The sequence below is a fragment of the Barbus barbus genome (assembly GCF_936440315.1).
Source record: "Barbus barbus genome assembly, chromosome: 2".
Lineage (NCBI taxonomy): Eukaryota > Metazoa > Chordata > Actinopteri > Cypriniformes > Cyprinidae > Barbus > Barbus barbus.
In genome coordinates this window covers 4,266,750-4,287,292 of record NC_136730.1, presented here as the reverse complement: position 1 = coordinate 4,287,292, position 20,543 = coordinate 4,266,750, and the positions used below count along the sequence as shown (strand labels likewise).

At 38.4% G+C, this 20,543-nt stretch overlaps 2 protein-coding genes across 4 annotated transcripts in view; one reads left to right on the top strand and one right to left on the bottom strand.

Moving 5' to 3' along the window:
• The first annotated feature begins 486 nt into the window (after positions 1-486).
• LOC306888540 (leukotriene B4 receptor 1-like) lies at positions 487-9,350 on the top strand. Its single transcript, XM_079446903.1, has 4 exons — positions 487-736; positions 2,096-2,649; positions 7,254-7,521; positions 8,381-9,350. The coding sequence occupies exons 2-4, from the start codon at positions 2,132-2,134 to the stop codon at positions 8,750-8,752; spliced, it is 1,158 nt and encodes a 385-aa protein (XP_079303029.1). The 5' UTR covers positions 487-736; positions 2,096-2,131; the 3' UTR covers positions 8,753-9,350.
• Positions 9,342-20,543, bottom strand: part of LOC306888567 (macrophage mannose receptor 1-like) — a 24,911-nt gene continuing 13,709 nt past the window's right edge. Inside the window, exons 1-5 of one of the 3 annotated variants that reach the window (XM_079446968.1) lie at positions 14,518-14,574; positions 14,310-14,345; positions 13,864-14,217; positions 10,753-11,100; positions 9,342-10,588 (exon numbers count right to left, since the gene is read on the bottom strand). In XM_079446968.1, the coding sequence (XP_079303094.1) occupies positions 10,227-10,588; positions 10,753-11,100; positions 13,864-14,217; positions 14,310-14,343 (1,098 nt within the window). In that variant the 5' untranslated portion in view covers positions 14,344-14,345; positions 14,518-14,574 and the 3' untranslated portion in view covers positions 9,342-10,226. Of the gene's footprint in view, positions 10,589-10,752; positions 11,101-13,863; positions 14,218-14,309; positions 14,346-14,517; positions 14,575-20,543 lie in introns of those variants that run through there. The other 2 variants (XM_079446969.1, XM_079446967.1) reach the window with 2 other exon arrangements.

The following is a 20,543-nucleotide window of genomic DNA, read 5'->3' as shown; positions in this document are numbered from 1 at the left end:
GACACAACATCTCTCTATAGAGCAGCATGAGGTTTGCGCAAGCAGTGTCTCTGAGGCCATACTGAGCGATATGTGATTAGAATAAGATTATGTGAGTCTGAATTTGAAATGAAGTTAGAGCCATGTGCTTGCAGTACACAACTGCTTAGTAAACACAAGATTGTCTGCTTCATTCAGATCAAAGTAAGTTCTTCAGGTCGGGGAGATCAGGCAAAAATGCCCCTGCAGGCCCTGCGCAGAAATCACCTGCATGTTGCGTCCCATCCTGGTTACAACAGTCTGGAAACGGACACACTCCCCTATTATGAAAACAACTCGAGGCATTTGGAAATTGAAGTAGCCTACTACTACCACACACACACACACACACACACACTGCAGTTATCAGTAGGTTATGATCACAGGACACGGCTTCCCCATGTAAATCAATTCAAATAAGAGAGAAGGAGAGCTAGAGCATAAAATGCAACAGAAAGAAAAGATACCAAAACAAATGAACCAAGTCACAGCAATGTTTTTTTTTGTGCATGTTAAGTGTTCTTTGCTCTTTCCTGTCTGAGGCAACTGGTTGTTTCTCAAGTGCTGTGTGTGGAGAGGAAGCGATGACGTTAAATAGTATCACTATTTGAAATATGTTAATGATAAGGACACTTCTGAGTTATTGGTCAAATCAGATTCAATACATCTGCTACTACGTTAATGTGTTCGCATGCATAAAAGTTTATGAGGAATTGAGGTAAGGCTGTTTGAGGTGCATTTATATTCTGGTGTGTGTGTGTGTGTGTGTGAGTTTTAAATCTAAACCAAGGGTTCTACGATACAAAATAAAGTCTTTTGGTAATATTTTATTGAGAGTAAATTGGAATTGGTGACCTTTTGATCTACACATCTGATAATAGTCCATTTTCACATGATTGTGCTTGCAATGTTTTTTTTAAGGACTTTACAACATTCAACATTGCAAGACGAGCGAAAGATGTTATCTGTCATAAATGTGTAAAATATGGTTAACACCCCTATCAGCAGGAAACGCTTCATAGAATATAGATGACTCGCAGCATAACTGATATAAAAACAAGTTATGACTTAAACCTATAATATTGACTTTAACCAAAATCATATTCACAAAAATCAAGTAGGTCACCATAAGGATAGTTAAAAAAAAAAAAAAAAAAAAAAAATATGCAAGAACTGCAACCATAAGCATATTTTGATTGGGCAACAGTGTAACAGTTTGTGGTGTGCTAAAAAAACCCATCACAGTTCTTCTTCAGGGGCTCGTGCCACACGTCGCATTAATATGTCCTGTTAAATACAGAAGTTAAACTTTGAACAAGCAGACTCTTGCAGTGTATAGTTGGGTTGAGGACGGACAATTAAGAGGGAACCCAGTATACAAGTCCTGTTTTCTTTCACGTGAATTTCCACGACTTTTCAATAACATTTCCAGTAGTTCATGATTGTTGTTTAAAGATTTTTTGTTTGTTTTGTTTAATGATTTTAAAAAATACGTTACTCAAATAAATACTTTACAGCTGCATTATTAGAAAATACATATAACGTTCTATGACATTTACAGTGAACCAGTATGACAGTAAAAGAAGGTGAATCAGGGAATAATTGAGACTTTCTTGTCATTGCAACAACGACTGAGATAAATCAAAGAATGAGGATTTATGGGCTTAATTATGTCTGAACAACTGTTATTTTTATTCTTTTTAAAAATAATTATATAATAGGTCATCAGTCATGTTAAATGTGATGACTCATTGGATAGTTCACCCATGTGGCACATACATATAAAAATTGCAGTCATATAGTGGAATTAGATTTAGGTTTTTTTATGTGGGTTTACAGCAACCAAAAGGGGAACTACTCTTTGTGTTGAGCAATATTACTACTGCAAACACAGCAAAACAAATAGCCTACTAGATAGATAGATAGATAGATAGATAGATAGATAGATAGATAGATAGATAGATAGATAGATAGATAGATAGATAGATAGATAGAGCTGTGTGACCACAAATTGCTTCATAGGCAAAAAGGAATGTGATCTTGTTTTTTCCTCTCTCTGTTTACTTTATCTCCACAGCAAATACGAGAAACAACACCATTAACTTTGAGCCAAATGGCCACTCTTGTCCCTACAAAGCCCTCAGCCCTGTCTGGACCAGCTCAGTCTTCCATCGCGCCCGCCGCACCTTCCACAGCACCCCTGTCCCTGTCCAGTCAGATCGGGATGGCTATCCTGGTCATTGCCTTCGTGTTTGGTTTCCCCGGGAACCTGTTTGTGGTTTGGTCGGTTCTGTGTCGAGTGCGTCGCCGCTCCGTTACATGCCTGCTGATCCTGAATCTGGCCGTGGCGGATGCGCTGGTTCTCCTGAGCGCTCCGCTGTTCCTCCGCTTCCTGGCGAAAAGGCTACACTGGGAGTTTGGAGCTGCCCTGTGTAAGACGGTCCATTACCTGTGCTGCGTCAACATGTACGTTTCCATCTACCTCATCTGCCTGATGAGCATGGACCGCTGGCTGGCCGTCACAAAGCCGTTTCTGTCTCAGAGGTTGAGGACCAAGAAAAGGCTCCTGTCCATCATGTTGGGCATCTGGGTGATGGCTTTTCTGATGGCTTTGCCCATGCCCTTCTATCGGTACGTTTGAGAGTTACAATCACACTGAAACACAAATCACACTTGCTTCAAACAGTTACATCAGTAACAACAGATTCCTAACAGATAGATCTGATTGGTTCAACATATAGCCTAATTCAACACGTAGTGCACAGAGGTGGACAGTAACAGATTACATGTACTTGAGTATTGTACTTAAAGGGGTCATCGGATGCCCATTTTCCACAAGTTGATATGATTCTTTAGGGTCTTAATGAAAAGTATATAACATGCTTTGGTTAAAATTTCTCAATGGTCGTGTAAAACAACACTGATTTTACCCTGTCAAAACCAGCTCTGTTCATAGCAAGCTCTTTCCTTGTGTGTTGCTTTAAATGCTAATAATCTCTGCTCACCCGCCCCTCTCTTCCATGAGGTTCTCTGAGAGATGGTAAACTTTAACCACATTCATCGGGAAACTTGCTAACTAGCACATTATTAGGAAAGGCGATTTGCAATGATTCATAAAAAAACCCCTTATACTAATTTCTTGTGTAGGTGAAGCTGGATCACGAATGATTTGCTCAAACATAAATGCCTTTAAGTAGATCAGGGGGACCATTCCCTTCAAAAACAAAGGTAATCCTCTGCGTCTTCAGCGGCTCAGATGTAGGGAGTAAAAGACGAATGCCATGCTCATTATTCCATCCAACAACAAAGCACCTCATTCGCTTCTGCTCCAGTGGAGAAACAATGGCGGACTGATGACAGCTCACTCAGGGTGAGTCTATGCTGAAACGCTAGTGTCAGTCAACAGTCGTGGGAAGGGCCTGTGCAGAACTACGTCATTCTGTCCAGAATCTGAGAACGGCTTGCTATGAGAAAGGGGTCTGGATTTATCTGGATTTAAACACTGGGTGGATTTTTTATCATTATAGGGTGGTTGTGTACACACACTGCAAACACACATTTTAGTTCAAACAACTTGTAAAAATCGAATTTTGCATCCGATGACCCCTGTAAATACACTTTTTAAGTATCTGTAATTGAGCATTATTATCTGTACTTGAGTATTATTATCTTACTTGAGTGTTATTATTATTTTAGTTTTTTTCTGGAAACCTATGACTTTAACTTCACTACATTTGACAAATATCATACTTTTAATTTCTCTACATTTCTATCTAGGTCTTTGAAGTAGAAATTTGTTACTTTGTAGCAGCTTTGAAAGTACTTGGGTGATTTTTTTTCCTTCTTTAAAAAGTGGCTTATACAGATATAAGTTGATATACAATTGAGTTGCTGGGTTTTAAAACAATTTAAAACATTAAAAGATTTTTAATTTGTGGTTACCATGATTTAACTACACTCACCTAAAGGATTATTAGGAACACCATACTAATAATGTGTTTGACCCCCTTTCGCCTTCAGAACTGCCTTAATTCTACGTGGCATTGATTCAACAAGGTGCTGAAAGCATTCTTTAGAAATGTTGGCCCATATTGATAGGATAGCATCTTGCAGTTGATGGAGATTTGTGGGATGCACATCCAGGGCACGAAGCTCCCGTTCCACCACATCCCAAAGATGCTCTATTGGGTTGAGATCTGGTGACTGTGGGGGCCATTTTAGTACAGTGAACTCATTGTCATGTTCAAGAAACCAATTTGAAATGATTCGAGCTTTGTGACATGGTGCATTATCCTGCTGGAAGTAGCCATCAGAGGATGGGTACATGGTGGTCATAAAGGGATGGACATGGTCAGAAACAATGCTCAGGTAGGCCGTGGCATTTAAACGATGCCCAACTGGCACTAAGGGGCCTAAAGTGTGCCAAGAAAACATCCCCCACACCATTACACCACCACCACCAGCCTGCACAGTGGTAACAAGGCATGATGGATCCATGTTCTCATTCTGTTTACGCCAAATTCTGACTCTACCATCTGAATGTCTCAACAGAAATCGAGACTCATCAGACCAGGCAACATTTTTCCAGTCTTCAACCGTCCAATTTTGGTGAGCTCGTGCAAATTGTAGCCTCTTTTTCCTATTTGTAGTGGAGATGAGTGGTACCCGGTGGGGTCTTCTGCTGTTGTAGCCCATCCGCCTCAAGGTTGTGCATGTTGTGGCTTCACAAATGCTTTGCTGCATACCTCGGTTGTAATGAGTGGTTATTTCAGTCAAAGTTGCTCTTCTATCAGCTTGAATCAGTCGGCCCATTCTCCTCTGACCTCTAGCATCAACAAGGCATTTTCACCCACAGGACTGCCGCATACTGGATGTTTTTCCCTTTTCACACCATTCTTTGTAAACCCTAGAAATGGTTGTGCGTGAAAATCCCAGTAACTGAGCAGATTGTGAAATACTCAGACCGGCCCGTCTGGCACCAACAACCATGCCACGCTCAAAATTGCTTAAATCACCTTTCTTTCCCATTCTGACATTCAGTTTGGAGTTCAGGAGATTGTCTTGACCAGGACCACACCCCTAAATGCATTGAAGCAACTGCCATGTGATTGGTTGATTAGATAATTGCATTAATGAGAAATTGAACAGGTGTTCCTAATAATCCTTTAGGTGAGTGTATAGTAACCATGTTTTGTTTTTGGTTTTATTTGTGGTAAAACCATGCTTCATTTTCATAAGGGTTGTTAGATAAATTATGCTAGACACATAATACATTTTCATTTGTTAACTTGACGTTAAAAGAACCGGCTTGGAAAAATCTTGCCATGTCGATTCAATTCATCACCCACAACTGTAAAAAGAGCTGTAAAAAACTCCTCGTCAACTTTGATATCCTGTTTATTGCGCATGTCAAACGAGGAGGAGGAGTTCACTAAACACATAGCCTACATTTCAAAAGGTGTACTTGAAAGTCATAAGTGACTTGACATTATCAATCAAGAACTTAAAGAAGTAGTATAAATGAGATTTATTAATAAGCAAACATTAAAGGGTTAGTTTGCCCAACATTTAAAATTCTGTCATTAATTACCTTCATCTCGTTCCAAACCTGCTCATCAGCTTTTGGCAATTATCTGCCATTCTTCTCCTCACGTCTTCACTTCTCAAGCTCTTTCAGGTTGGATGGGGCAGACACACATTTTCAGGTTTCTCCAGAAATATTTGATTGAGTTTAATCCCAGGCTGTGGCTGGGCCACTCAAAGACATTCACAGAGTTGCCTTTAAGCCACTCTTGCTGTGTGCTTAGGGTCACTGTCCTGTTGGAAGGTGAACCTTCTGCCCAGTCTGAGGTTCTGAATGCTCTGGACTGGGTTTTCATTAAGGCTATCTCAATATTTTGGTGCATTGAGCTTTTCTTCTACTCTGAAGAGTCCCTCAGTCCCTGCCGCTGAAAACAGCCCCACAGCATGAGACTGCTACCAGCACACTTTACTTTTGGGATGGTACTGTGCTAGTAATTAGTGGTGCCTGGTTTCCTTCAAACATGATGCTTAGAATTGAGGTTCATCAGACCAGATAATATTATTTCTGACAGTCTGAGGGTCCTTTAGGTGCTTTTTTACAAATTCTAAGTGTGTTTTCTTTTGTCTTCACTGAGGAGAGGTTTGAGTTTGGCTACACCGCCATAAAGCCCAGATCGATGGAGTGTTGTAGTGATGTTTGTCCTTCTGTAAGTTTCTCCGATCTGCATATATGTTCATGGAGCTCAACTAGAGTGACCATCAGGTTCTTCGTCACCACACCAACCAAAGCCCTTCTCCATCAATTGCTCAGTTTGACCAAGAGGCCAGCTCTAAGAAGAATCCTGGTTGTTTCAAACTTCTTCCATTAAGGGTAACAGAGATTGCATGCTTCTGTGACCCTTCAGTGAAGCAGAATTTTTTTATGAACTCTTCCCCAGATGTGTGGCTTAGCTCTACAGACAGTTCTTTTGACCTCAGGGCTTGATTTTTGCTCTGATATGCATTATCAGCTATTAGACCTTTTATGAAGACATGGGCCTTTCCAAATCATACTCGTTCAATTGAATTTGCCACAGGTTAACTTCACTCGAAGTGTAGTAACAAAGGGGGTTACATCTGAATATTTTAACACACACACACGTTTGTTTCTGTGAATTGTGGGGACATCGCATAGACTTCTATTACTTTTATACTGACCAAACAATATTTTTTATCCCCTAATCCTAAACCTACTCCTTACAGAAAACCTGTTTGCATTGTTACACTTTCAGATAAACATCATTTACTTAAAAAATGTCTGGCTTTACTATCCTTGTGGGTCCCCACAATGTAGCATAAACAAGTACACACACACAGACAGATTTAATTGATTTCTTTCCCAAATTGCATCGACTGCTCTAAAATATGAGACACCAATGTTTCAGAAGTTTAGGACACAGAATAGGACACATATTTGATTTTTAAAAGGAATAACATTTGATTATTATTCGTTAGAAATGTAGAAATAATCAAAAAGTAATCAAATGTAATCAGTTACATTAATAAAACAACTGAAATAGTTACACTACTTATTACATTTTAAATAGGGTAACATATTACATTTCCAAAGTACCCTTCGCAACTCGTATCAACAACTAGGAGCAGCTCTATTGGTTTTATAAATAATTGAATCTGACAGTAAACCTGTTTGGTTGTGTTCTTTGCTCCGACAGTATGGTGAAGCCATTCCGTCCAGGTATGCGTGTGTGTATGCCGTATCACTGGGAGAGCGACGCTCATGAAATCTTTCAGTACCTGTCTGAGACTATCCTGGGTTTCCTGCTGCCCTTCACCTTCATCTCGTTCTGCTACATCTCAGTGATCTGTCGGCTGCGTAGTGCAATGTTCCAGCGCAAAGGAAGAGGAAACGCCCTCATCCTCATCATCATCGCTGCGTTCACCGTCTTCTGGCTGCCGTATCACCTCATCAACATCCTGCAGGTGAGCAACACCTCAATATATGATGCCATGAATATCTCATTACCATAGCCTGCATCACGTCAAATCACAACATCCAGTGGAAAAATAGTCAAATTCAGCCTTGTGAATAATATCCCTTGTTGTTCATTATTGTTTCTAAATCCTTGAAAACAACTGGATTTCATCTATGTTTTATCTCAATTTGAAAGTTTAATTTAATCTGTTGACCACAAACCCACTTGATCTGATGATTGTCTTGAAAGGTTACTTATAGCAATTTATTAAATGGTTATTCATTTGGGACTACTGATGTAAACTGCTTGTATTTTATATGTACAATAAGCAGAATAATTACAACATAAAGGTAAAAGTGGAGATAAGTTTAGACGCTTGCTGTGTCAGAATGCCAGTCTGTCAGTCAAACCCGAAACAAGACCCAACGCGTTATAATGACATCTCTGATGGTAGAAACAAGTAAACGATAAATGAATGACTGATTGTTACAAAAGTATTCATCAAATACACTGAAGCTCAAATGTGTGTGACATGCTAGAACAACCTCACTGGTCCTTAAGAACACACTCTTCTTTTGATTTTAATGGTGGCTGAACACATTTGAGTGTCTTATTTTCCTTTTAATGGCGGTTGCCAAATCTACTAGAAGCAAAATACTGCCACCTACTGCACGTCTTAGGATAAGGATCAGGCTGAGGAGAGCCGATATGGTCAGCCTCCCTTGTTTACTCTAACAGACTGTCAATTATTTTCTTATGTGTGAAATATAAAGTAGATTATGTTCAATGAGGTCAGTTTTCTCTCATTTTATGTCAGCTCACAAAAGCTCTTGTCATTTCTCTTTCTTGTTGGTCTGTTCTCACAGGTGATTGGTGTGATGCAGGGCTCCTCTTCTTCTGTTTTAAAAGCAGCAAAAGCGGCCCGTCCCAACGTGACGGCGTTCGCCTTCATGAGCAGCAGCGTGAACCCCGTCCTGTACGTGTTTGCCGGCAGCTCTCACATCCGTCAGGCTGGTCTGGGCTTCATGGCCAAACTCTTCGAAGGAACCAACTCGGAGTCGGCCTCCACCCGCAGCAGTCGCGGCTCTAATGCAGAGAGCTCTGTTTTCACCAAGCTGTCCGTCAAACTGAGTCGTAAAGGAGACGGGGCGAGAGCCGGGACCCCTGCTGGTGAAGACGAGACCATGGCAGACGTGCAAAACAGAGACGAGATGAAGACCCTCACCACCCTGCATTAAAGAGCTCATATCATGTATTTATTCTCCTGAGGTCCATTTATAATGTTAGTAAATGTTGTTGGACTCGGTTTCCCAGCTGAAATAATATTATATTCTGCTGCTGTTTCAGAATAAAAAGTGTCTTATATTCTCTGTCTAAATACTTGATTGTGATTGGCTGGAATGTGAGCATTAAAAATTGTTACTTTGAGAAGATTTTGTTTGTGAAAAGCATAAATTTGTTTCATTTCATACTCCTCCAGTTTACTGTATGTTTTTAGTTTGTTTGTTCAGAAGACATGAACACATTTGCATGTAAACACTTCCTCGTTCATTTGTTTATGTTCACGCCACATTTATCCGTTCAGGCCGGACTATATTTACATCTCTGATATGAAACAGAAGCATAAACAATGTGTTATTGATCGAGTCATATTCCATTACAAACACGTCTTATTTGTCGTATTAGTTTGACTCCTAAAATCATCAATCAACAATTTATTTATTTTTTTACAAACCTATCATATGTTTTTTAAAGTATGTCAATGTAATTTTTCTTACTATCATGGGAATCAAAATGTAAACATTTGTAATAATAAATGTAGATGATGAATGTTTAATTGTGCTTGTTCATCAGCTCCCTTTTATTAAACCCAGAGAACAACAACAACATCAGGGAAGTTACACTATGCCTGGAAAAAAAAATGAAATGGCACATTTTTTTATCTATGTTGAAATTGAACGATAATTCAAAATAATCAAATAAGATGAAATTGCTGGTTTTACAGGATTTTATTTGAGCTGCTGTTGTTGACATTTATGTTTTGCACAAACATCGTAAATATTTTACATCCAACCTTCCCTGATAAAGAATAAACAATATTCAAATGATCTAAAGCACATAATGCTGGTGCTCACTAACACACATTCAACCAGTCATTTCTAATCTAAAGACATGATTAATCAATAATATAAGAGCTAAAGAAGTATTCACACCAGCAAACACAGATCCTTGAAACACAAATAAGGAACTTAAATTCTTGAATTATCTCATAATAAAATAGAAAGAAAACATTATAATAGTATATCTACTAATGAGTATATATGAGTGTTAAAAGAAATGCTGAAAGAGTTTCTAAAAGCAAAATATGTTACCAGCTATTCTGGCCATTGAGGCTCTTAATATGGAGCAAACAAACCCACAGGAATCACTGATACATCAACAGAAATTCACCCACCTGCAGAAAAACAGACCCTCAAGAGAACAATTCATACAGTTTACAGTGCAGTCAATAACAGTTATTGTTTTGAACTGTTTGAACTATATTAACAAACATCTGAGCAAAAGATTTCTGCTTTTAACCTTCAGGTGCGACTGCCTGCTGAGTTAGAAATTATTATATGTCAAATTATTGCTTTACAGAGTGATTAATGAATTTAAAGGAACACACAAGCATTTTATCTCTTATATTAAAGGTCTGTGTATCTTTCACTTTTAATATCTGCTGCAGATGAAGTTGAGTTGGTCAGTTTCAGGACGGCTGATCCAGCGCTGATCTCCTCCAGACTGAACTGCTCCAGATCTCACTGTTTCTTCACAGTCCTCCTCTGATGTGCCGTTCCCTGGAGCCCAGTTCTGATAGCACACAGTCTCTCCACTCACCCAGAACCAGATGCCCACAGTGCAGGAGTGACGTAAACCCAACCACACCGCCGCAGTAGACGCCCGTTTAACCACGTTCCTCACACGACGCTGAAGCTCTTCTGAATGAACCGAGACCAGATCCACATGATTCTGTCTGCAGTATCTCAGAGCTCCAGACCACGTCCGATTCTCTCTGATCACAATCAGTTTATCTGGAAACCAAACCAAGCACAAGCAGAAACTAGAGAGAGACTGATCAAAAACAACATGCAGAACAAACTCTGTGGATGAATTTGTCATGGCAGACATATAGCATCTACTTTAAGAGATCTGGAGCTGATGATGGATTGTGTGTGTTTTGTGAAGATCTGCTCACCTTCATGACACACAAAAGGATATGGTTTGCTGCAGGAGTTGTCATTCCATCGTCCCTGAGAGCCTTGTTCAATCTCTGTACAGTTTTCAGCACCTCCAGCATTATCAGGTTGACCAGTGCTCCAGTATCTGAATGAGGAGTTACTCTGATCTGACCACTGCCATGAGTCTCTGAACAGACCGATCCAGACATATGATCCAGATGAGTTATTGTCACTGATGAACTGCTGAACCTGTTGATTCTCATTCTGGTTTCTCACACTGACCAGATCAATGTGATTCTGTCTGCAGTAACTCTGAGCGGCTCTCCAATTCATCTCCTGATTGACAAAGACGAGTCCTGTGTTCACTTAAAAAACAAATGGAAAAGATTCATGAATCAGTTTGTTCATTATTTGCATGCTGCTTTATGATGAATGAGAAAGAGAATCAGAATGAGTTTATTGGCAGGTATGTTTACACAGAAGGAATTTGTTTTAGTAACAGAAGCTCTACCGTGCAACAGAATGACAGCAACAGGACACAGATAATAAACGAATAATATACAAATATACAAAATAGGCAACGTACAAAATCGCAAAAACACAATATATAATATAGACAATTGTAGAGGTATGATATGTGCAAATTTGAAATGTAAATAAGTATATGTGTTAAATATATCATGTATAATAGTTTATGGTTTGAATGTGAGGAGTAGCAGTGGAATAGGATTAATAAAAAAAAAAAGAAAAGAAAAATATATGTAACACGAAGTAACATTAGTGAACACTGATGATTTCACAGCTCTTTTATCCACTATGTTTCCTCAGGTCTCTCTGGAAAACTTGATTCAGACACAAAGAGCATCATGAGAGAACATCAGACAGAGGAAGATGTTACACTGCAGATAAATATGTAAGTTAACTAGTCCATACAAACATTTACTTGGACTGTAGAGTAGTACATTAGAAATGAGGTCGCAGATGCTCATCTTGATGCTCGATTGTTTTATGTTTTAATCTACAGAAGTTAATCTTCAAGTAAAATGAATAAAATAACAGGTTTGTTTTCAGACACTGAAGAGGGAAGCTGTGTCTGTCAGGGGTCTTCTTCAACAGCTCTCTCTGTCTTGTCGTTGTTTAATGTGTTTTGTGTTGTGTCTGAGCACACGGCTCTGTCTTTGTATCTGTTCAGTCTTTGTTGTTGTTTGCCATGTTTTCCTCTAGCCCTGCCTCCTTGTCTGTAATTAACACGGCCCCTTGTTTAGTCCTCATGAGTCCTCGTTTGTCTTATGGTTCGGTATGGCTCACTTTTTGGGGTTTTTCACTGTGTATAGTTTCGATATCATCTCGGCTGAGGGTCCAAGTGAGTCGTACCGTAGGCCTACCGTTACCAAAATGTGACGTGTAAACCCTGCTGATCACTGATTGGCCAGAGAGAATCATCATCACTACCTGCGTCATATTTTGAATGAGCGCACCTTTTTTTAAACAACCAAAAATGTCTGTTTCGTGGTCTGTTGAGGAAGTACAGATGTTGATAGCTGAGGAGCGGATCCAGCGAGAGCTTGATGGGGTTTTTCAGGAGGTCTCTCAGCTCTTTGGCTACCACCGACTTTAGAGCCGGCACAACTATAACAACGTGAATAATCCACCCACTCTAAAGTGGTACTAAACTACAGTGGAAACACAAACTGAACTGTGCCGAGCCGAGTCGTAGCACACAGTGGAGAAGCACCATTAGTGTTATCACCTGCTCCTCATGTTCTCTGCTGCCTTTATATTGTGCTCCTTTCCCTCTTGTTTTGCCAGTTCTTCTATCAATACTTTACATTAGGTGTTAAAAAATAAGTACAATGTACTTATTGCATTCATACTGTATTGCAAAACACTTTTGCTGCTAATGAAGTGGGATACGGGTAATGATAGGGACAGGTTAAGCGGTATGGGTAGGTTTAAGGGTTGGTTAAGGTGTAAGTGATGGATCAACAGCGTAATTATAAATGTAATTACAGAAATTAATTACAGATGTAATTACATATAGGTATGTTTAAAAATAGAAGTACAATGTAAAAACATTTTTGTACACAATAAGTGCATTGTATCAAATGGTTAATTTAAATGTCAACCTAGTCTCATGGCATTTATGTACCTGGGTGCACTTTTTAGCGAGACACGAAATACGTACCAATAACTACATATTACTGCAGTTTCAGTTTCCCAAAGGAACAAACACTAGAGGAAGTAAAACTCTGACACCTTTTACTCCTTTTCACACAAATTTACAGAGTTTTGATTAATAAAGCATATTTTTCGCACAGTTACTTTAAGAATATCATGTTACAACTTCAAAACAATATCAATATGCTGGGAGATTTGAAAACTGATGCTTTTGAATGTTAGCATTTTCATAGATTTTAAGTTTGTTCGGTAGCTCACGGAGTACGGAGCCGTAGCCTACTTCGAAGGCCAGGAGCTCTGATTCGAATCCCGTGTAATCACAGTTTAATAAAACAGTTCAAATTAGCATAAAAGGAAGTTGAAATGGCACAGTTGAATCAACAAATACGTTTTTATACCAGTTTTGCATTTGTTAACACTATCGGGTAGGTTTAGGGTTGGGTTTGATGTAGGGCAAATTTCCAACAGGGAACATAATAAAAACACAGCAATACGTACCTATATTTAGTGCCACTCAGTGGACATTTCTCTTTGAAACAGCGGCAAAACGTGCAGTAAGGTACGTAAAACGGTGTCGCACAGAGGTATGTATTTTTATGAGACCAGGTTGTTAAATGTAAGTAGTTAAGGTCACCTAATATAAAGTGGGTCCATATTTTCTCTCTGTGTGTGATTTTTGTTTTCTTTTTCTTCTACAGTATGACTTTTTAATTGCAGTTTCCCTCTGTGACAAATAACATAGTGTGACAATAAAAGAAGAATGAAGTCATGCCCTCTAGAGAATATTGTCCCTATATAGAAACTGACTCAACATTGAAAGTGACAAATATCTACAGTATCTTCATTCCTGATCAAATTAAACATTCATAGTGTTTAGTGTTGCATTAAAATTTGGTATATGTTGAATCTATAAATGAAGAGTTGATGTAATTTTAAGTAGCTGTACTTACTGTTGTTGCAGATGAAATACTGGTTATTACTACATGCCAAATCATGCCATTGTCCATTCAGCATCATACCACAATAACTGCTTTCTGGTTGTCCAGTAGCCCAGTTCAGATAGAGAGCAGGTTCACCTGAAGACCAGTGCCATTCATCACGACCCGTCTTCTGCAGCCCAATCCAGACACGTCTATCATTCACACTCTCCTTCAGCTCGTTCAGCTCGTTCGTGTCGTTCATGTTGTCAACGGTGGCCAGATCTGTGTAATTCTCTCTGCAGTATCTCTGAGCTTCAGTCCAGGTCTTCTCCTCATTTATAAAGTGATACTGACGCTGAACACATTCAGATACGGAGCAGAGAGCTGTGAAAGGGAGGATTTGCTTTAATGCTTTTCAGAACAAGATATAACATAATGAAACTATAAATCATCAATAAAACCACAAACACACTCACCAACGAGAAGAATGAAATATAAAGTTTGGTCCATTTCTGAGAAAGAAACAAAAAAACTCAAATGTTCTCATGTTCATCTTGGATTAATACATGATTATGCAACAATAATAATAAAGAATATTTTAACAGTTTTAGCAATCATAGAGACAATATTAACATTTCTGAAATCCATTTCTACTTAAAAAAATAACCAGTAAGTCATTCATACTTCAGAGGTTGTGTTTCTGTCCTGATTCTGATGTTTCTGTCTGCAGCTTCAGACTGTGTGATGATTATATCTGCTCTCTTCCGTCATTCAGCGTCACATCATTTGTTTATTACTCTAAAACCCCTTTCACATTCACTTCCTCTATGTTTGTGTATTTGTTTCTCCTTATTTGTATATTGACGTCTGTGTCAGTAAGGAATAAGTATATTAATATATTAATGTTATTGGTGGGCTGAGGATCTCCTGCTACATCTCTGTTCAGTCTGATCATTATGTTTGTGCTTCTCTGCTTTGGGCCACTATTAATCTGGTGCTGAAACCATCAACCCACTAATGATCTGACTGACGAGGTTGAGTTAATTAGTGAAGACAGATGATACTGGTCACGAGAGCTTTTAAAAACCCTCCATTTGAGTCTCCAGTAAAAGAGATGAGCCACAGCAGAGCCCAGATGAAGACCCTGTGTTAAATTGGATATATCATGCATTTATTTCCCTAAGGTCCATTTATAATGTTAGTAAATATTGTTGGACTCATTATCCCAACTGAAATAATAACATCGCCTTCTGTCACGTCTCATTTTTTTCTGCCTCATTTTCTAATTTTTTAGATACTTGATTGTGATTGTTTTAATGTTTGCATTCCAGCCATTGATACTCTTTAGTAATTAATTATTTTGTTTAGTTTCATATTTCTGCTGTTTACTATGTTTTTGTTTTCTTCGAAAAACATGAAAACATTTGCATGTAAACACATCCTCATTCATTTGCTTGTCACACCTTCAGGCTGGACTATATTTACATCTCCGACATGAAACAGGAGAATAAATGTGATGTATTGCAGTAAGTTAATATATGCACAGTTCCTTTGATGTTATTACAAGTTGTCAAAATTATTTATTTCCTAACTCCTAATTCAAAATATTGTTTTACTCATTGGTGCTTTATGGGCTAAAAAGTAAAAAATTAGAATGTTGTGTGCATTTATTAATTTAGTTATTTCTGTTTGGCATACAGTACCTGTGTGATGTCATCATGCGCTTCAGTAGGGGGTGTGCTGGGATGCCATTGCCAACACACACCCAAAGCAGTGGGCACCCAATGCTGCGGTGCCTGGGGAGCAGTTGGGTTTCGGGAGTTATGTTAAACTTACATATCGGCTTTTATTTCTGTGGTTGTGTATTACATTTATCTTTACCCTCTATGGTATTCAAAAATGCAAATTGATGCATCCAATCTTAATTTCCACCAAAATCTGCCACACAAACACATACATACACACACACGTTTGTTTCTGTGAATTGTAGGGACTTTGCATAGACTTCTATTACTTTTATACTGACCAAACAATATTTTTTATCCCCTAACCCTAAACCTACTCCTTACAGAAAACCTGTCTGCATTGTTACAATTTCAGATAAACATTTTTACTCATTTTTTTTTTATTATTTCCCTCGTGGGGACTGCAGGCCGGTCCCTACAATGTAAAAACAAAACAAATAAATCAGGTTTTACTATCCTTGTGGGGACACTTGACCCTCACAATGTAGCATAAACGTGTACGTACACACACACACACACACACACACACACACACACGCGCGCACGCACACAGATTTAATTGATTTCTTTCCCAAATTGCATCGACTGCTTAAAAATGAGACACCAATGTTTCAGAAGTTTAGGACACAGAATAGGACACATGTTTGATTTTTAAAATAAATAACAGTTGAAAACTTTCATTAGAAATCTAGAAAAGTACTCAAAGTAATCAATTACACTGATAAAAGCAGTTGAAATAGTTACGCTACTTACATTTTAAATGGGGTAACAAAGTAACCTTCACAACTCGTATCAATAAGGAGCAGCTCTATTGGTTTAATAAATAATTGTTATCTTCTTTACGTCCTTTTTATCTGACAGTAAACCTGTTTCGTTGTGTTTTTCGTATCTTCTTTGCACCAACAGTACACTCAAAAAAATTAAACCTTGACTTTAATTTTTTGCTTGTCAACAGGTTCCATGATTATGAAAGTTGAAAACAAATATTTCAAGGTTATCTAACTTAATGGGGTTGTTATAGGGAGAAATAATTTTTTTGACTCAAGTCAACTATTATCACAAATTTTTGCTCAAGAGACGTTTGAGTTTAACTAAAGTCAGTTATGTTATATGGACTAACACAATTTGTTTAGAAGTTGCATATTATGTATTTGTATATTCAAAGTAAACTAATGATTTTACAACAAAACATTCAATTCAAGCTTAATCAAAATAAAATGCTTTCACTTACTTTAATTTTTACTAGTTAGGTTGAATAAAGTCCAGTTTGTCAACAGGTTCCACACAAATTACTTCAGTAAACTCAACATCTTTACCTTTAAAAAAAAAACTTTTTCACACAAAAAAAAAAGAAAAGGAGGTATAATCTTTCAAGTGTTTTTCAATTAAATGGTTGCATGCACAAAGCAGGCCTTCGTGTTAAACGCCACACGCTCAATGTTGGTTCACTCACACAGTTTGTTTTTAAGCATCTGTTCCTTGTTTGAGAGTCTGGTAGCATCCAGCTGGAGGAAGATTTTCTGAAACACCTCAAAAGATCATTTTCAGTTCCTGAGGATAACTGAGGTTCATTGCATATATGACACCCATTAAGAGTGCACATGCAGAAACGATGTCTCAAGTCGTGAAGCACTTCAACACCCTCAATCACTACAACATCACCTGTGGTGGTGGTGGCATCACCTCCCTCAGCATTAATGCTGTAGATGCCAAAGACAACTTGTTCAAGGTCCCTCTGGGAAGCACATCCATCTGAATCATTTCCACACACACAAAAAAAAGGACAACAATGAAGTCACCAGCCAATTATATACTTCCAAAGAGCTCATTTGCATTGCAGTTTCTCCGTAAATGTTTTAAAATAGTGCTCGATTACTTACTTTTGTTATAAACTGATTCCTCACAATTTGTAAACTCACTGGCAACTTTATTAAGTACACCTGTATGATCTGATGCCATCTAATATAGCAGCTCTGCCATAAGTTCTACATTTATAAGATTAAATGATCAGAAACGTGATGTTGGTCTAGACCAAAATTGCCATTCCTACAAGCCATGTCCCACAATGTTAAATGGATATTGTGATATTCTTAAAAGCCCTAGGATACAGTTACTGCTGCAGTAATTGTTAGCATTACTTACCAGATACTCTTTGAAGAGACTGCTCGGATCTTCATTTAGAGGCACTTCCTCTTCTATTCAACAGTTTCATTCTAAATAGAAAAAAAGCAGCATCAACATACATACTACAAACCTATTACTCTTCTATATTTATGTGAAATGGGTGAAACTTTAACTATAAAAGTAGGCAAGTGTACAATGACCATTTACTTGTACAAACATTATCAATGATTATGCAATTAGTCAATTACAGAGTACACTCAAGTAGGGCTGTCACGATAACTACTTTTTGTTGTGCGATATATTGCACCAAAATGAATTGCGATAAATGAAATTATTGCCATTTTAAGACCATTTTATGCCACTGATTTTATAATGACAGTATAATGATAAAATAGCAAAATAATGCAAGTACATTCTTTCAAAGAACATTTTACATTTTGCATGTCTGCTGTGTTCATACTGCACGATGATGGGCGACAGGAGCTCAGACGATATGTTTGATAAGTCGATATATCTCTCAAGTAGAGAAAAGAGAGGGAAGCTTTTTGGGAAACTGCAGAGTGAATGATCAGTGTGTTGGTGGTACTATTCAATATGAGTAGTTCTGTTCTTTCTGTTGCTTGTAACTTTGATGGGTCCTTTTGAACATCAGTACATCAGTTTCCTCACAATTCTGGTTATTTATCCATAGTGTGTAGTGTAAATACGAAATAGCAATTTGTTTAAAGGGAAAAAAAGAAGCTTTGTGAAATACAATCAAAGAAATGTTATATTCATATGGGGTGCATTTGCAGATGTTACTGGTTTCTGACAAATGGTAACAGACTAGACAACACTTATTTATTCCTAAATGTGTTCTACAAAGAAGTAAACTATACCTGTGCGGTTGGGGCGAAGGTGAGGTTAATTTCTTCCTTTCGATCCACCTGTCTTCTTCAGCACTCTGATGAGCTGATCATCCTGGTCGTCAAGTTGTGCAAAAAACACTGTGACGAGAGGAACAGTGGTAAAATCCTCAGAAATTCTGCTTCCACCTTTAAATACAATTTTAGAAGAGTTTTACAAATAACATACCATACGACTTGAAATAATAATAATTTAAAACATTTATATAACCTGTTAAAAAACTAAATTACTGATAATTAAAAGTAAACAGGATGCAAACAGAAACAAGCTACTCAGAAGTAAAAAATGAAATGGCACGCAAGAAACAGTATTTACATTAGTAGATGTTGCAGATCTTACCTATTGTGAGTAAAGCACCGTGACAGGAACACAAGACACACCTATTCAGTTAAGGACCTGAAAAATTGCAAAGGATAAAAACAAAACGTGGTTAACGTTCTTGTAATGTTGATAGAAAACGTTCTTAGAACAACATACTTGGAATGTCTTTAGGACGTTATTTGTTCTTGAACGTTCTCATAATGTTGAGAGAACATTTTTAGAACAACATTCTCAGAACGTTATTGTAATGTTATTAATATAATTTCTAAATTACAGTTTTTGCCCGTTGCTTGAACACTATAGACCCATGATTAGACTAAAGTAACACAACTTGAAGCTTTTGTTACCATACCTCAAACACATGTACTCATACCTTAAACAAAAGCGCTGCTTTGCACTCTAGTTGCAATTATGCAACACACTTACTCCTTTATGCAACACACATGGTCCTGCATACTACACTCTATTTCATACATAAGACACTTCGTTCAAAAATGAAATCTCAGGGTGCCATTTGGAAAACACGTGTATCCAAAATACAAAACACATCGGGTAATTGCAACCACTCAAATCAAAATGGCGCCGCTGATGGCAGCTATTGTGCGTTGCTCCTCAGTGTTTGTATTGTTTTTGTTTGTTTTTCCTGTTTTTTGTTTTTCAAATAAGATCAGTTTTACCAGGGATGACCTGCTGAACATTCGGCAGAACACACCACAAAATCTTCTACCGGTTTTTGATTTTTCGGACGTTTTGCTGGACATTGTAGTTGGTGGAGCCGTAGCTCTGGTCAAACGCTACAGGAGGCGCAGACGGGGAAAGCGAGCCGGAGCGCTCGTGAAACTTCGTCAGCGCGGATTTAGAACGGCGTTACCTAGCATCCATTTGTCGAATCTCCGCTCTCTACCCAACAAAACGGACGAACTCCTTCTGATCTCCCGGACAAACAAGGACTTTTCTAACTCTGCTGCTCTGTGTTTCACGGAAACCTGGTTGAATGGCGACATACCGGACAGCGCGATTCATCTGCCTAATTACCAGCTGATCAGAGCAGATCGGGACACAGAATCAACGGGGAAATCGCGCGGCGGCGGGACATGCTTTTACATCAATGAGAGGTGGTGTACAGATGTAACTGTGTTAAAGAAGATGTGCTGTTCAGATCTAGAAACGCTCTTCATTAACTGCAAGCCGTTCTATTCGCCGCGGGAGTTCTGCTCGTTCATTCTCGTGAGTGTCTACATTCCACCGCAAGCGCACGTGAGCACAGCTTTACAGAAACTCGCTGATCTGATCACAGAGAGTGAGCAACAACACCCGGACTCTGTCTTAATCATTCTCGGGGACTTTAATAAAGCAAATCTCTCCCGTGAACTGCCAAAATACAGACAGCATGTTACATGTCCCACCAGAGACAGTAATATATTGGATCACTGTTACACAACGATAAAGGACGCATATCACTCTGTTCCACGAGCAGCTTTAGGACTCTCTGATCACTGTTTGGTTCATCTTATTCCATCCTACAGGCAGAAACTTAAGTCTGCAAAGCCTGTATTAAGATCTGTTAAAAGATGGACTAATGAAACAGAGCGGGATTTACAAGCCTGTTTCGAC

Coding starts and splice junctions, on each gene's coding strand:
- LOC306888540 (XM_079446903.1), top strand. CDS start 2,132: ATGGCCACTCTTGTCCCTACAAAGCCCTCAGCCCTGTCTGGACCAGCT. Junction 2,650..7,253: donor TTGCCCATGCCCTTCTATCG/GTACGTTTGAGA, acceptor TTGCTCCGACAG/TATGGTGAAGCCATTCCGTC. Junction 7,522..8,380: donor ACCTCATCAACATCCTGCAG/GTGAGCAACACC, acceptor CTGTTCTCACAG/GTGATTGGTGTGATGCAGGG.